We start from the raw sequence: 18,067 nt of genomic DNA on the forward strand, positions 1-18,067 counted from the left end.
GAGGACTCTAGGGGGCAGTGATGAGCTCTCGCCCCTTGCTGCCGTTGTATGTTTAGTTGAACCTATGTGTGCTTACATCTCTATTTACTACACAAAACATGGGAGTTTCTTTTTTAATTCATCCGAGAACTTACATTTACGTTTCGGCATAGCTGCTCGAGATGAGGGTAGGTACATGAGCTTTGCCTGACGTAAACAAGGACTACTGACGTGCAGACTGACCAATTAAATGTTTACAGAGAAGGTTATCGACCAATAACGGTAGCGCTACAGTCAGACCGTCCAATCAGAAAATTTTAGGCTACTTCACCACGCCCCCTTCTCGCTCCACTTACGAACCAATCGGAGTAGGGGAGGGCGGGACTTGTTCGTGAAAGAAACTTCTCGAAGTTCTATGTAAGCTCTAGAAAAACAAAATCCCGGACGTTTGTGAAATTCCGCCCGGACATTTAAGTCTAAAAAAGAGAACATGACCGGGTAAAAGAGGACGTCTGGTCACCCTAGTGTTGACACCTTTATACACTTCAATCCAAATGGCATAAGGCATGGTATGTGCTGGTCATTAAAAGCATCCCATTCTATTAATTAATGTTTTTCTATTGATATTTTTAAAGCTGGCATTTACAGCTGAATGCCAAAGTTGTCTACACACTTTTGGTCATTTAAGATGACACATTATAATATCTTTATAGATTATCATGACCATACTTTTACATTAATAATAACATAAACAGAGTCACTGATTAAATATCTTGGCAAACGGCTTTAATATAAAAGTAACTTTCCCGCGCTTTAAAAGAGTCGGTTCTTTTGAACGCTTTCTTCTAGTTTCCAAAAAAAACTGCCTACCGTTCCTGAGCAGTACTACCATTTCACCATATTTTATCTCTCTCGCGCACACTCACTCACACACACGCGCGCGGAGTTTATCCGCCTTTTCACTGGAATGAACAAGATGAATCGGTTCAGTAAATTGAATCGAATACATTCTGCTTCGGCGTCGACGACAAGCAAAGATATTAAATCTGCGTTGGTCTACTGTTCATAACTCAGCCCCCTCACTAAAGGCAACCTGTTGAGGTGTCTGTGGGAACAGGGTGTTGGTCTGTAACAGTCAGGATCTCAAGTTGCTCAACGTGTGACGGTGAAGCTCGATTTTTATCTAGACCGGGGTGAGTAGACTGATATATATATTTTTTCTCCTTCAGTATTCTATCCGGTCGTATCAGTTTAGAACACTTCCAGGGAATCAGCAGCTCTCAAAGTTGTCAGAGATGCCTTTAGTAACTGGCCTTTTGACTATTCACCTCATAGGAGGTGTCTGTAAGTGAAACAATATGGTATCTTCATTCCCTAGCGTTAATTTTGGGCTCTTTCCAGATGTTGAGATCTAACTACACTCTCGGTAAAACGATTCTCATCATAGTGTGGGAAAATTTTAGGTTCACTTTTTCCTTGTGTGGAATAAAAAGGCGGGGATTACAGCTCGGCTCATGGTTTTTCCATATTTCCCCATAAGCCTGAACACACCTTAAGGATGTTTTCACAATTCCTTCATCATCGGAATCCTTCAGGATTAATCTGAAATATTTTATTTGAGAGAAATACACAGAAAAGGATTGGTCCCAGTGGTGGTGATAGGAACCAGACCTCTGAAGATTTTAAAGCCTTTAAAAGCTCACTCACTGCTGCTTTGAGAAATGGTTTTAATTTATAAAATGTTGGATTTATTTCCTCCCCAAATTGTTGGAGAGATATCAGAAAAATGACAAATAATTACTTCTATTTTGCCATGTTCATTGACATCAATATTACACACACAATCGAGAAGAAATCTGTACAGTTATTAATGAGAAAGCTGTCTTTGTTTGAACTGTGAGTCCCCAACACTGTAAAGAAATCTGATTTGGTAAATTTTTCAACAGTGAATCATTTCTCTCACACAAACACACATCTCTGAATTTCTTCTATTCTCAGAATAGAAGGTGGTGATATTCCACTTTTTTTAAAAGGTTCTTGTTGTTTTGGGATAAATAAAATAGTCACAGACATTACATTTGTACCTATGTCTACAGCATGCCTTTGTAGATCAAACTGAATGACTTTGTTTACAAAATGGACGTGGAGAAATGTAATAGATTTGCACTTTTTCTAAATTGATTCCAGATCATGCAGTTTTGATTCTCTTTTATCATTTCCTTTTTAATCTACCACATTTAATTCCTAATGCAGTGTGTAATTGCACTCCATTCTTCTGGTGATGGCACTTGATCTGCTTTGCTGCTACTCACACCTTTCACTTCGCACCTTCCAAGTTTAGCTTTCTTTTTAGAACAAATGGAAGACTCGCGCCTTATCACCAGCTCATTTACAGACACCGTATAAAAAAAAAAAACTTTGAAGACACCTGCTTGCCCAATGTTTCTTCTGAAAGAAGAAAATAGTTCACCATTTTGGTTTCAGTAACGAACTCTATTTTTGCAGAATGCTTTAGGACACTGCTGTAAAGACCTAACTGCATTAATTTACATTTATATGTATGGCATTTAGCTGATGGTCTCGGAGCGAATTACAAGGTTGCTTGTTTTACAGAGGTGTTTCAGTGTTGTGTTAGGTGTCTTGCCCAAGAACACTTATTGGAGTAGGGCAGCATATTCACCCAGTCTGGTGTGGTAGCTCACTGGCAGGTGGTGGTGGTGTTATCCATGGTGCCAAAGATCTGGTGCTAATGTTGGTTGATTAGTTCTGGATCACAAATTCTACTCTAGCTTATCCCAAAATTATTGGATGGAATTCCATCACTTCAAACAACACAGCTCCACTTCTTCACCACCCCAAAAGCTTGGATGGCTTTATACCCCTACAGACTGTTTTTGGCATTGGGCATGGTAACCTTAGTATATGCAGCTGCTCCAGAGTGACACCCTGTGTCCGCAATGTCACGCCAAGCCGTCAAAGGTCTCCAAATAAATACGTTCTCCAGGTAGTCATTGAAATGAGGTATATGTTGAATAGGGTTAGTAGTCTTCACACTGTATAGACATAGGGGGGGGCCTAATATTTACAGAGATTGAGAGGTCCAGATGTTCCCGTTTAGCTTATGTCAGTAAAGCCCTTCTTTTGTCCAAGGCAAACAGTGCCTAATGCACCACTTATGAAAGAACCTGATGAAACTCAGCATTCGTTTTCAGCCCAGATCCTTTCCACAGTGTTTAGAAACACGCAGTATTTGTTCTGAACTCTTGCACTACATGGATAAGCTTTAAAGAACATTGTATACAAATACATCAAACCACTTTCCAGGATGTCACACAACTTTCTTAATGCTTACACTACTTTAATACGACATGTCATGGTGAGTTGGCTGTAGAGCGGCGCTCTCCTGTGGTCTGAGCTTTCAGAGGAGTCAGTATTTCCTCATGAAGTGAAGAATGGGGCGACTGAGGAAAAGAAGAATGAGTCATTTCACTAGTATGTTCCTTTACCTCTGTCATCCAGCCAAAGTGCACATGGCGAGCATGGGGTAAGTCATGCTGCTTGCTATAACAGCAACACGAAGCACTCAAAGCGCAATTTAGAAACAGAAGATTAAAGATAAAACGATAGAAAATGTTATGTCTATTTATGTCCAACTAAATCGAGTATGATAAGGAAAATGCCCCAGGGCACATTCAGAATTGTTTAAATGGATGAAATATTGTTTAGTTAAACCCCAAAAGTAGAAGGACGGTTTTCAGCTGTTCTTAAGAAAATCCAGTGTTCCAGTAAAATAGACCTGAAGATGCACATCTCTATGTACTTCACTGGAGTACTAACATATCTTCAAGGTGAAGGTGGAAGAAGCTATTGATATTCATACTACATTTCTTTCTACTGCTAGAAGCCAAATCTCATATCTGCATTTATGTGTCAAAATAAAAGTCATGCTAAACGTCCTGTAGGGTTTAATATTACTCTCATTAACATATGTGTAATACATCCACAAATACTTCAAAGAACATTAACGGTGACGTGTCCAAATTAAAACAATTGTTACCACAACAAACTAACAAACAAACCTTTTTCTTCTGATCATTTTGAGATGTGTTCCTAACACTGAAGCTAGTACAGAGATAGTGTGTTAGTTCATGGTTATTCTGGGCCAAATAAAAGAAGCCATATTAGATCAAATTTTGAAGATGTTTTGTTTTGCACTGTAGTCTCTATTTATAAAATTACAATAAATCTATCAACAAAGAACAGAAGTTTACCATTCAGTACTCTCTGTAGCAGCTGGGACATCACTGTAAAACAAAAATACGAAGAGAGTACAGTTGTCTCTAATTATAGCATTTTTTTTTTTTCCAGAGTTTTTGGATTTGGGCGGGCGAAGTGTGTTTTTAATGTGTGTTTATGTGAAGGTGGTCTGACTGTATTATACTTCAAAGTGTGCAGTAAGCTATTCTCGGTGCTTGAGTTTTGTTCTTTATTTAGATTGCTCTGAATTCCACTGTTCATGTGCTACATCCTTTGTCAACCATGTGTGTGCGCGCATGCACACTGAAGGCAAAGTGTGTCCTAGAAGGGTATCTGACAAGGTGAATGGAATCAACTGCACAACACATACTGACAAGGTCATAAATGTGCAAGCTGATAATTTCTCTCTCTCTCTCTCTCTCAAACCTGTAGCTTACCCCTTTCCTTTGACGATTAAGCATTCCGTAAATACACAAACGCGAACATCCTTAAGGACAGGGTATTAACACTTATGGATCTCCAGGCTCACATGACTCTAGTGCCTCTAGAGTCCTCCACACTGTTCTGACGTTAATATAATGCAAAAGTCCTGTTCTCATTCCCAATATTTATACTTAAAGTTCAGCCAAGTGACATGCAGAAAGCTACTCTCAAAACAGGAAATTCTTTTTACCCTAGGCAGAGTGCTCTAACGAAGGGCTGGACAAAAATTCAATAACAATATATATCGCAATATAAACTACTTTTTTTATATAAACATTTTAAATATTTCAGTATACATTATTTATAGCATCTGTCACTGAATGACATTCATTACAGGGTGCTGTCTTCAGTTCATTGCACTTTATTTTAAAGTTAGTTAAAGGGGTTTAGGTTTGTTGGTAATGTCGTATTTCTTGTTTTTTTTCTTTCTTATTGTTTATATCAATATTGGAATAATATCATCAGAAACGTAGAAATATATTGTGATATAGATTTTGGCCTCATCGTCCAGCCCTACTGTATCCACTATTTAACATATTGGATTGGCCACTGTCAGTGCTTGATTTATTATTTTGTTTATATGATACACAGGGAGCCTTATCAAGGTTGCTAATAGAGACTTGTGTTCTGCAGCAACGGCCTCTACTTTCTTTTTTGGGTAGGCTTTGTTCTAGATATTGAAACATTGCTGTGAGGATGAGGTCGTTTTCAGCAGTGAGAACATTAGTAAAGACAGATCCTAATGTTGGATGATGATGATGATGTTTGGATCACAAAGGCCACTCCACCTCATCCCTAATGTATGAATACATCTGGCATTGAGCAAGGTGACCTGTTCAGCTACTTCAGAGCCACCTATTGATCAGTGCTTTTCTACAGAGGTTACACATGCTGAGTGTGTGCAACTGAACACCTGTGTCAACAAGAGGTGCACTTCTAATTATATGGATCTAGGTTTAGATTTGAAGGTCGTACCATGGGTTTAGCAGCTCAGGCTGGCTGTCTGTACTTTAGTCTTCATGGTGATGTAACGTTTTGTATCAAATAAACCACGCAGGTTAATGTACTTGTCCCAGTGGCATGGTCTGTTTTGCCAGTGAGCTTATCCTCTCAAGGCTAGGAGGTCACATTTGACTGTTTTTGTGAAGCTGGCCAAAGCAGAGAATAATGGTATGTGGTATTTTAAGCTATTCTCTTCAGAACCATGTTTGGGGATGAAAATCCTGAATTTCTGATCAACCAGTGTGGGCTGTTCTCTCAGGGTTTATTTGCAGAGGGACTAACAGCTGAAAAGGAGGTGGTGGATGAAATCCTCCTTAATGCCTGCACTGTCAGATATTGCAGAAAGTTTATTGAAGGTTAATGTAGAATTGGAGATGGTCACAGTTTCTTATTACTGTATCGCTGTGAACACGAATAATGGTGGTTCCATTCGTAACCATCCATTCATGACATTTCCTACTTTGTCACCTTTGCTTTAAGGATTTCTTGATATTTAGTAGAAACGTGTCTTCTCTATATTTCATGTTTCTCCATTTTAAGCATCTTTTAATAACTTTATATTATATACTAGGGCTGTGCCATATCGTATAATTCACAATAATAACGTCACAATTATTTTACACTATTTAAAAAAGTCAATATCGTGATATTCTAACGTTTACCTAACGACGTCATGCAATTAGCCATAATATGGCATACGTTCTTTACATGAGTTGTGTAGGCACAGTGAAGTACGGTGGATAGGCTCTGAATGATTGAAATTACATTTGTAGTAAATAAATAAATTGTTTTAATAAATAAAACCATTTAATAGCTTTAATATGTTTCATTTATTAACTATAATATTAATTTTGTTCTTGAAATTAATAAAAGTATTTTTCATTGTTTTGTCATATTACCAAGGATTTCGTTATCGTGAAAATACCCTGAAATATCGTATTATTTTAGGGGAATATCGCCCACCTCTATTATATACTGTAAATTCAGATAAAAACCGGCTTGTGTAAATGCTATAAGAGGCTGCTTCTGGCAAAATATTAGTTGACTTTGGTTTTTTTAGATGTTTAGAACTCTTAATTGTCTCTGAATTGCTAAACCAGTAAACAAGCCGCGCACACATCCAAACACATTGCTAAATATATTTATAAGAGAGGGCCTGGCCATTTGGTGTTTGCGTTTGAAAGGTCTTTTGAGGCAACATGGCCTATGAACTTCTTTTCACAGAGAGTGTCCTCAGGGAAATTGGCTTTGAAGCCCTCCCCTGGAATCTGTGACTTCCCACACCAACCACTGCTGCTCCCTCTGTTCAGATTCTGAATAATGAAGAAACATAGCAGAAGACTACAACAATTAATTTTGCTAGAGGGGTCAAAAGGGACCTTGAATGAGTGCCAAAGCCCATTTTCATTACAGAACATATATAGTCAACTAATTTGCTGAAAACAAGTTTGTGGTTTTGACATCAATTCCACAATGAATTCAAAGTTCTCCATTGGTATTTTGGATGTAAATGTTTAACTAGCTTTTCCAGTTTTCTATGTAATATCTGGTAAAAACACAGCTCGGAAAACAATGAGTTATAAATGTGGGGATTACATTGTGTTTTTATTTGGCGAATGGTCATAAAAGTAAAAACCAAGCATTTTCAATTCTCCTTTTCACATTTTACAGTCATTGTATTGTTCTCTGTTTGCTCTTCTGGGTCTGAAGATATGGCTTGAGAGAGCTAAGTGATAAGCAAAAGCACACAAAGGAACAGAGATAGATACAAAAGCACTAGTGCGTAAACAGGGCGTGTTCAACGAAGGCTGCTTCTGCCAACGATTCATCTCGGCTGGTCAGATCCGCACAAAGGAAATGGCAGAGTAGAGGAGAAAATGCACGTCAAATCATCTTGAGTGTCCGAAACAAATCCCTGATTCTTCCTCTGCTTTGACTGTGCATTGGCAAGCCAACATGACTAGGAGAGAACACAAGACTCTCATTATTACAGCTCCACACCCCGGGTCACACCGCCTGGTAAGGGGCACTGGCACAACGTCCAGCATTGGCAGGCTTGTAGCCAGTGTGGAGTTTATCTCTTGTTCTCTTTTGTTAAGCGCCACCTCACTTAGCCTTTCCACTGAAACGTGACCCTTAAAGGTCCTACACAATGAGAGCAGTCATGTAACCTCTTTAAAATCCCCGACTCATAAGAATGGTTTGTTTTTAAGGAAAGTCTCCAGCAGGTTTTGGAACACTTGTTTCTCTTTGTGTACTCTTCCAGGCAGTTCTCCAAGGGCGTGGAAGAAAAATGTAGAACGTTTCCAAGGCTGAAGAGAAATGCCAGTGGTGACTTTTATGTGCATGCCATCCATTGCAGCCAAACAACTGCTCAGGCATTTTTGTCATTTCTATTTAGGAGTTGATAGACTTGGTGTGCAGTGATGGTTGAATGCCCTAAAGCTGGGAAACGATTTGAAAATGGAACATAATTTAAATGAGGGGCTTTCCGTCCTGGATTTGTAGCTGACTTTGCAGTATCATAATACAATAACAGCTATTGCGACACCAGTTTTTATTTTTCAGATTAAACGAAAGTGAGGCAGGTTTTTAGAGACGTTAAACCCTTCAAACATCTGGTTACTATCACCACCGTTATGAACAAAGCTGACTAAATCAAACTAACATTGACTCTGATGATTTAGTAGCACAGACATTGTAATTCCCTTTTAAAAGGAAGGTCAGTAGAACCATTTAACAAAAATGATTTCTTATCCTCTGGCAGAATCATTAAAAAAAGCACAGAGCCAGTACTTGGAGCTCAGCCCATTCTCTTGGGCGCTCTCTCCCGCAATGTTGTTGCCTGGAAGAAAAGAAATCCTGCTGGCTGGTGTTAATTATGACTTTAGAGGAAATGAAAGGACCTACATCATCCTGATCTCCGTCAGCAAAGTTGAGGTTAGGTTTGGTTTCAGAGAACAAAAGCTAGATAGAATGGAAACCTGACACGTGACTCTGAGCTGATCACACCCTAGCTCACCTAGCAGGTTGGAACACCACCGATTTGCCGTCAGTTTGCATTAGGAAAGCAAACAGCCACATGTAATTCAACCTGAGAGAATGCAATAGAATCAGTCAGAGGTAGGAGTGGACTCTAAGTGACACTAACATACCACAGTACTTTGTGCCTTATTTCGGTTATAGGCACAATAAATATGGTAGTGGACCATTTACCAACCATCAGAAATGGTGCTCTATTGTATTATGACCACTATACCTTTAATTCAAATTCAATATATTTATATATTGTTTACAGTAACAGCCTTTTTTCTGGGGAGTTATAAGACTGCCATTGTGAGGATTTGATTGCAATCAGCCATAAGACCAAGAATGAGATCATGTACTGGTGTTGGGTAGTGAAACATGATAAATTGGCAGCCGGTATATTATTTGCCGTTATGCGGATTTGCCGCCTTTTTTGCGCTTGCGCATGTGCACTGACGCCTGTAAACTCTCTGCCGTCTGGACGTTTTTCAAAGTTTCTGCAAAGAACAGTCTCTGGGATTTAATTTCTCCGTGGGGAAAACTAATTTAAAATGAGTGATGTTCAGTACACGCGCACTCAGATAGCGGTGTAAACACACACACACACACACACAGCAGGTTAAACGACAGAAAGATACACTCAAACACCACAGTGCAGGAGCCCTACTTATATAAAACACATGAAAATAGATAGAGTCATTCGGCGTCTGAATTTATTACTGAAACACGACGATAAACGACTACAAACACTCGCTCTCACACACTCTCACTCCCTCCCTCGCGCTCCAAAACAAACTCGGTGCTGCACTAATTAGCGCCCCTCTAGAAACCGTTCATGCGGAACCAGCAGTAAATCTAAAAATATAAATTAACTATACCTAATAAACTAAAGAAAGGATAAAATTTAAAGTACAGAAATGTACAAATAAGAAGAAAAGGCTTTAATTACAAAAAGATAAAATTGTCAGTTATTATCGGTATCGGCTACTCCATGGTGCTAATTATCAGTTATCGTATCTGCCTCAAAAAATCAAAATCCATCCCTATTGTTGGGTAATTACTTCTAGATCATACACTACTCCAACTCATCCCAAATTGTATTGTATGGTGCTCCTTCACCCCAAAGAATGTGGTTCCACTACTCCACAGCTCAGTGCTGTGGATTTATACGCCTCTAGTCTACACTTGGCATTGAGCCTGGCGATCTCAGACCTTTTGTGCTTTTCTGTGGAGACTCTACAGCCTGTGCGTGCATTTGAGGAGTGCAGCATTACCACAGCCATGCTGCATATCATCATATTGCTTGGTAGAGAAATAAATTCCTCATTAGTTAAAAGTACAGAACAATGTCTTCAAGTCTCTGACTCCACGGATTAACTAAATCCCCCTCAACAGTCCCCAGAAAATCGCCAAATTAGCTGCTGCCTTTTCCCCAGGGAGCTCTGGACAGACCTGCTATGATCAAAGTGCTGAAATATTGGACTTTATTTCATCCCAGCATGTCTGTGGCAATCCCATTATGTTGTTCCTTCTTTGTCCACATGGCTGTGAACAGTCAGCTCTCTATTACGTCAATGTGTTACAGACTGGGTGGGAATCGCTGGACCCATTGGGTATTTAGGTGCTATGGAAACTCTGTTCGGCACAAGGGCTTTGCTTACCACAGTCTTGTTACCCACAGAGTGTTTGTATCTTTGTAAACAGATCTTAAACTATAATCTTATTTATTGTTGCTGATAACTGATCTGTAGCTGATCTTCATTATTTACCTATCAGCTTTGTCCAAGGGACTGAAGGAACTTCAATATCCAGGATCTTGAATATTTTATTCCTTTAATAACCAAATAAAATTTATTTTATATATGTACAATGCTTTGCAACATTCAGAAACCACTCTTTTTCATTTATCCAGTCAAAATAGAATTTAAAGTCAAGTGATACATGTTTGGCATCTGAACAAAAGCAATAAATATTTATATTTTAAAAACATTTTGGACACTCTTTCATACATTTCAGTTGTTAGAGATAATCCACCCCTCCAAAAGTCTTAGTTGGTTGTACACTCAAAATAATGACAGTTTCAAATGTAGTCTCATCATTTCATAAACACTAACCCCATCTCATATGTAGTTTTGATTTTCTAAAGTTTTTGTGAGTATATGAATTGTCTGTGCGTCTCAGCCTGAGCAGGTTTACTGCTGACATTTGAACACACATCAGCCAGCCCTGTGAGGACAGTTGCTGTTTGTTGCCCAGTTTGAGGCATGTTTAATCAAATCAGATGTAGCTTGTAGAGCAGAGGTAATTTAATTCACGCTGTTGTGCTTCTCGTTTGAATGAAGCCAGGAGTGGGCAATTATTCAGAGTTTGGGAGGGTCAGTGTTATATATTTAGAGCATAAGTGGCATTTGAGCATCAGGAATCGACTTCCAATCTCAGACATGGAAATATGGGATAGGCTTTACTATTGTAGCAGGCCATATCAGAATAGCAGTTATGATTAGAACTGTAAAGACTGTTTATCCAACTGGTTTTTCTGAAACGACTGACGTTTGTTTTGGGAAATGGCTTAAAACAGATGTTTAGACATTTCTTCACAATTATACAGAGATCATTTACTGATGTTGGATAACTAGTTCTGGATCAGTATTATCCCAAAGGTACTGGATGTTGCTCAAACACCAGTCACCCACATCCCAGTGCTGACCTGTTTCATTTAATACCAGTGTAGCCAACATCCTGTTCCATTTTATGAATTCTTCTCCTATATCTAACATACAAGCTTTGTATTATTGTCTGTAACAAGACTTGTCTTGTTTTCTAGGTGAAGACAATTGGCCATGGCACAGATTCTGGCAGTGGTATTAGTTACATGTGAGTAATTATTATTATATTTTTTTTTTGTCCTTAAACCATATAATCACATTATTGATGTAGGATTGCGAATCAAGCGGATGTACTAATTAATCACTCAGAGCCAATGATTTAATCACATTGTGGTGGACACTAGATGGAAAATAATTGATGGTGCTTTTCCACTGCATGGAACCTACACGACTCTACTCAACTCGACACGGCTCTTTTGCTTTTCCACTGGCCAAGTCCGGTGCCTGGTTCCTGGAACTGGGTAAGTTTTCAGTCCCAGCTCACTCTGGGTTCCAACCGTGGCAAGTAGGTAAATGGTGACATGTAAACCCTGCGGGGCACTGATTGGCCAGGGATATATCTATCACCACAAAATGCAGAGCTCATTCAAATCCAGCACAAAAAACGCTTGTAAAATCTCTTAAGTCACAGCAGCTTTCACATTTATTTTTAATGGACTGACAACGGCAGCTCGTAACTTTACCTCAAAGTGTTTTGAAGAGGTTTATATGCTCCTTGGGCCGATGGCCAACGGAAATTTCCAGTGAGAGTCGAATGTGCAACAAGTAAAACTGATCTGTGAGAACTGGGATGCAGAGCCATGTTTAGTCTAAAAAAAACAAAAACAACACATAAACACACGGTGAGTAAACAGCACTTAGCTTTATCGCTGCCATTGTTGTGGTTTTCAAAGCCAGCGATTCCTTAGAAACGGGGTTTTTGCGACGTCACTGACTCCATTTCGCGGGGGATCCCTGCCAGTGGAAAAGTGACAAGCTATAAGTGAGCCGAGCCGTGTAAAGCCAGACCTATGCGGTGGAAAAGCACCTTTAAATCTGCTCCACTAACTGCACTGTCCGGCTATTCTGAGTTCAAAAGAACTGTAGGATTAAAGCGACAGGCTGGTGGATTTGTAGACCTTCCCTGGATAGAAACAAATTAAACAAACACTCCAAAATTACTATATAGGAACAGTACATGGGGCATTTGTCTGTACATTTTAATGCACCACTAATATTTTGTTGCTGAATTTTATATAAGGGGGTGTAACAAAAAAAAAAAGACACGTGTTCCCTGTAGATGTTACAAATTAGTTGCGATCAAAAATGACATAACCATGCCTCTTTTTCCAGTGCCCAAACTTTTGTGTAAGTCTGTGTTAATTAATACAGTTTAGAGGACTTGGTTCACCTTGTGACTTCCAGTTCTTTCTATTTTAAACCACAGCTAACATTACAAATTGATGAGTAACTGATAATGTCCCTATTTACAGTTGTGTCCCTGGTTTTGGCAAATGACCAACAGAGTAAGACATTTAAGACATTTATCTTTCATTACTTATATACCATCCTGGATTGCTATCTGAAATTGTACTAAAACTGTTCTTTGGTTTGCACTGACAGCAGAGAATGACCCATTCACATTTGGTGAGTTTTTCTTTTCCCCCCAAGTGTATTAGAGAAATGCAAAAAGACCAGATAAACAGGATAATAATCAAACCTCTCTTGTACTTTCTGCAGATTATCATCGACTTCGTGTTGGGGGGTTAATCTTGGCGGCAGTCTTGTGTCTGATTGGCATCACTATCCTTCTAAGTGAGTTTTTAGCTACATGCAAATACAGTTCCTCTCTCCTAAACGAATGATTTTTTTTACTTTAAAATATTTGTTACAGGGCCACTTTAAAATTGAGTTAAAAAGAACTTAAAAGAAACACACACATACTATTTCTGTCAGTTTATTATTAAAGGTGCAGTTAACTTCTCAAAACTAAGTTTAAGGCATAATTTCTGGTTGTATTTATATTTAACTGATATCTACACATACAAACCTATATGTACACATATTCATCCAAAAATGTTGTTACAGGTGGACACTGCAGATGCAAATTCAACCAAAACAAAAGGTACAATGGAAACAAAAGAACCTCGTATCGGAATCCTTTTTATGGAAGCTATAAAATGTATTTTCTGTCTTGCTATTTGTATTTTTGAGGTCCTTAAGATGAACTGTGCATTTTTGTTTCAGTAGCATGGATGGAATTTATTTATTTATTTATTTATTTATTTATTTTTAAGTAACAAATACTTATGAATGGTTTACAAAACTAGAATCTAACTGAATTTTCATCTTTGCTGCTGAGAAAGCAAGTAAACACACTTAACTGTATTTAAACCCTGTTTTTGTATTTTTATTTTTTATTTTATTTTAAAGTATTTCAATATTAAGAAAGCAGTGGGTGTGCAGTATGTTATCTTGGACTCTTGGTTTTTTAGAGACTCACTGTTTCTTTTAGAGCTCAACAGAGAGAGCTTTTAGAGAATTAAGCATAAATATGTTATTTGATCGTATTAATGAAGAATATCCAGGCACATTCTAATGTCCCTACAAGTATGGCCACTAGGGGACCTGGGGAAAGTGTAGCCAACAAGAAGAAGCTTTTCCAGTGTTTGTTTTTTAAAACACGTTTTTTAACTTGATTCACTGTAAAGACTTTACATAATGTAAAAGACACGTATTATTATTATTTGTAAAAAATATTATTATTTTTGTAAGTAATGCTTCCTTCTAACCACTCTGTTCCATAGGAGGAGGACAGGAAATAATGCTGCTACCCAACAAATGCTCAGTGACACAGGTATGGTGGCTGTTTAGAGACATTTAAAACATACTCGTAGCATACTTTTTAAAATTAGTTTACTAAACGCCACTTAACCCATGATGCTTGGTGTGAATAACTGAGAATATATTGCACTGCTTTGAGATGTCGTAATAACGGTTGGTTGTAGCAGTTGGTGTAGTCCCCTGAGAATGAGTTCCATCTGCTAAGTGCTGTTTTGCCATCGCTCCTGCAATGCTCCCGTAAACAATATGCCGTATGGCCGGTCCCCTCTGAGCCTTACACATACTTTCCAGGATGACTCAGTCTCTCCCTGCTGTATTCCTGACAGAGGGAAGAGAGGATGTATAGCAGTGATGTGCCGTATACATGAAAGAGTAGAATACACGTCCATTGTCCCTTTTTACGTTTTTAAATATTACAATCATAATATAAAAATACCTTGATTATCAGAGAAATTGATGAGCAAAACGATGCTCTGGTCCAGTCATATGCACATGAGTGTATGGGCACAGTGCCAAAGCCCTGGGCTGTGGAACAGTGAAACCACATAGTGTGTGGTGATGAAGCACCATCCAGAATTTTTAAATGACACTGATATTTATCAAGCTGAATTCAATCAAATTCTCACAGCAATGTTTTAACAGCCAAGAGGCTGCCAATTTCTGTTAATCGTGTGATATATCACTGATGTTGTGCATGTAATTGATATGTAATGACCACATTCATAGATTTATATATTTTTTTGGACTGTCACTTTGAACAGACACCTGAATAAGAATATAATTACACTGATTATTTTTGTTGTTTCTCTGATTAATCATAACAGGTATCAGATCTTACTGCTCTGAAAACGCTCTTGCAAAACACACTGCTTTGAATAATACAGACAGCTTTGTGCATTTTTTATACAGTGATAGGTGATAATCAAAAAGCTCAGACTGTACTCTGATTTCACTCTGTTTAGGACAGAAAATATCCCATAGTCCTCCACCAGTGGTATGGCCACCAGGGGATCTGTAGAAACAGGCTACAAACAGAACTCTGCAAACTAAGGCTATTGTGGAATTGAAAACAAAATTTTAATGTCTGATTAATCTGATTCTGCAGGAAATGTTTAAGTGATGGAAGTAAATGTTTAGATATTTTAGTTTTGTCCTGCAGCTAAGATACATAGCTGAGGGGAAAAAATGCACCAAGGTGGATCATAACTAATTACATTTACTCAAGTAGCGTAATTCCCCCAAGTTCCGGCCATTTTAATTACAATATTGGAAATCTTAGCTAACTGTAAATAAATAGAAGTACTTTACTCACTCAAATCAACATTTTTCAGGAGTCAAATATGTGTAGATTAATGTACAAGACTTGCTTGACTTTGAAAGAAAATATGTTTTTAGATAAAAACACTTTTGTTTAAGTAGGTGCCAACATGGCTAAGATTCTTAGTGTCCCCTAACTTCAGCCACCTCCCCTGCTTGTGACAGTCAAACGAGACAGTTGCTACTACATTCAGTGGTTTTGAGAGGTTCGCAATGAGATTACATTTGTCCTGTGTTGGTATCCGTACTCTACATGTAAGGATTATAATGGCAGTAGATTTTCCCCTCAGAGAAAAGGAAGCTAACCGCTAAGCTAACTTTTACACTGAGGGAAATATCTGTCGCGAAAAGGAAATGTGTTGTGTTCCATATGCAGTTTTGCATACAAAGAATTACAACACTGTTAGAGATACTTAAATATTGTTTAGATATGTTATTTCTTGCAAAACTGCTGTTTAAATGCCCCACTAAGGCTTTAATAAGGCAACTAAGGTGTTATTGTTTTACCCAATGCGATTGGCGAAGAGAGAGAGCAGAATTGCACCGTATACGGCAGTGGTCGGAAATAGGAGGAATACTGATACCTTGAAATATTAATAGAATTCTGAGTATTTTCAACCTGGACTTTTATCTCAAAAAAAAAATAAAGATAGGATTATCCCAATACAGGAAGCCATTTTGACAGGGGCATCAAAACTTTTGCATGTGACTGAGTTACTGTTACTTTGTTACTTTGCTAGTGATATTAGCATGTTAGCTTCAGCTGTTTATCCAGGCTAAACCAGGGCTGAATGTTTCAAAGGGATTTTGCGATGCAGCTTTACCTAAATATTATTTGCCAGTTAAACTTAATTTGTTGTTTGGTTAGTTTTTAGATTATTATTTCTAACTATCTTCTTCTTTTCTGTGTTTGCAGCTAGGGCTAGTGAATGCTAAGAACTCATCCATTGCTCATTCACACAGTGTCTACCTGCCTGGAGGAGGTGGGAACAGTGGAGATGCCTCAGTACCGTATTCCACCCAGAAGTGCTGAAAAAGTGCTTAGTGTTCCTTTAAGGACGAGCCTGTTATATAGATGCTGAATAATTTTTATTTTATTATTATTATTTTTTAATCTACCACCTCTGTGCTGCTCTCACGGCTCCTTATTTGGCTGAACGTCACGTTGTAGCTGTGTCCTGGGTCTTTTTTTGCCTGACGTTTGACTGACTTTGAACTGATTTTTTTTTTTGTTTTTAAACCAAAAACACCAGTAAATCACCAGCTTTTGAGTTGTTACATTCTAATATGTTTACTAAAACCATCTCGGCTGTAGAGACCAGCTGAGCTTCCTTTGAGACATTGCTTGTCCTTGATCAGATTTAGAAACCCAACATAAATTTTAACCAAAATAAATAAAGAAAAATAAGAAATATAAAAACAATCAAGCAATGTTTTAGCACTTGTGTTTCTTTGTGTAAGATGTCATAAATCAAAATACCATCCAGCTGCCCATCTTCACTCTAATCACCTGGATGTGTAGATCCTTTGTTTAACTGTTCGTGGTATTTTGTGTCATGTATGAAAGTTGTATGTGTCAGAGACTAAAATACTAAAACAGTCAAGGGTTGTACGTGTTTTCTCTTCAGTTGATGGAATCAGCTTTCGTCTGTGTTTTAATTAAGAAAGAACTTACAGTGAACTGAGCAGTAAGAGATCAATAATGGTCATTTATATAATAATACGAAATGTATGATGGCCCTATAATTTAGTTAACAATCATAAAGTTCATATAGGCTTTCACAGTCGTCTTTATAACAAATACTCCATATTTATGTCATTAATATTAGTAATGAAAATAACATTTTCTACCCCACGTTTCATAAAATCAACCATATATCATTAATAATGACTATCATTTTCATTAATGTAATTTATAGTTATAGTTATATATTCAATATTAATAATTTGCTCAATGCTTGGCACATATTAACACTGATGCTAATGATCATACACTGCTGATGTTAAGGTAATTCCCAGCAATTCTTAACTGAGGTATTCAGGCCTTTTTTTTTACTTTTGTATAGGAATATATGACCGTAAAGTATCTACTGTACAAACTGGATTTATGACTGTTATGCAGTTATAGCGCCATCTGTTGGACAGGTTTAACCCATTTAATCCCATTTTTTTCAAGACATAAAAATATCCAATTTATATGTCATTGTTAACCCTTTGAAAAAAGTCCATTACTAATTTGTTAAATTTTCAAGGAAAAATGGGTGAAAATGTTTGGTCACATTTATGATCAGTGGGAGGATATGACGCACATGCAATTAACATATTTGTCCTATGCAGTCATGTACATTCTTGTATATCCTAACCTAGTTCATAGCACATTTAGAAGTTTCTCATTAGCAGATCCCAGCATTTACACAAGAATTCTCTGTTATATTCGAGTGTGACTGTTTCACACATTATATGGATATATTTTGGATACTGAAAGCGAAGATAACAGAACATCAAACATCAAC

The 18,067-nt window shown here is 37.8% G+C and overlaps 1 protein-coding gene across 4 annotated transcripts; it reads left to right on the forward strand.

Annotated features, from left to right (window-relative positions):
- The first annotated feature begins 412 nt into the window (after positions 1-412).
- On the forward strand, positions 413-17,163 carry LOC136667788 (phospholemman-like). Of its 4 annotated transcripts, none has more exons than XM_066645052.1 (8): positions 413-548; positions 11,573-11,622; positions 12,887-12,919; positions 13,020-13,040; positions 13,134-13,208; positions 13,482-13,518; positions 14,201-14,250; positions 16,471-17,163. In XM_066645052.1, the coding sequence occupies exons 2-8, from the start codon at positions 11,589-11,591 to the stop codon at positions 16,488-16,490; spliced, it is 270 nt and encodes an 89-aa protein (XP_066501149.1). In that variant the 5' UTR covers positions 413-548; positions 11,573-11,588; the 3' UTR covers positions 16,491-17,163. The 4 variants fall into 4 exon arrangements, with proteins under 4 accessions (XP_066501149.1, XP_066501147.1, XP_066501148.1 ...); XM_066645050.1 differs by having other exon boundaries at positions 426-548; positions 13,017-13,040; positions 16,471-17,162; XM_066645051.1 differs by lacking the exon at positions 413-548 and adding an exon at positions 924-1,172.
- Positions 17,164-18,067: the final 904 nt, after the last annotated feature.

This window comes from Hoplias malabaricus, chromosome 1 (assembly GCF_029633855.1).
Source record: "Hoplias malabaricus isolate fHopMal1 chromosome 1, fHopMal1.hap1, whole genome shotgun sequence".
Lineage (NCBI taxonomy): Eukaryota > Metazoa > Chordata > Actinopteri > Characiformes > Erythrinidae > Hoplias > Hoplias malabaricus.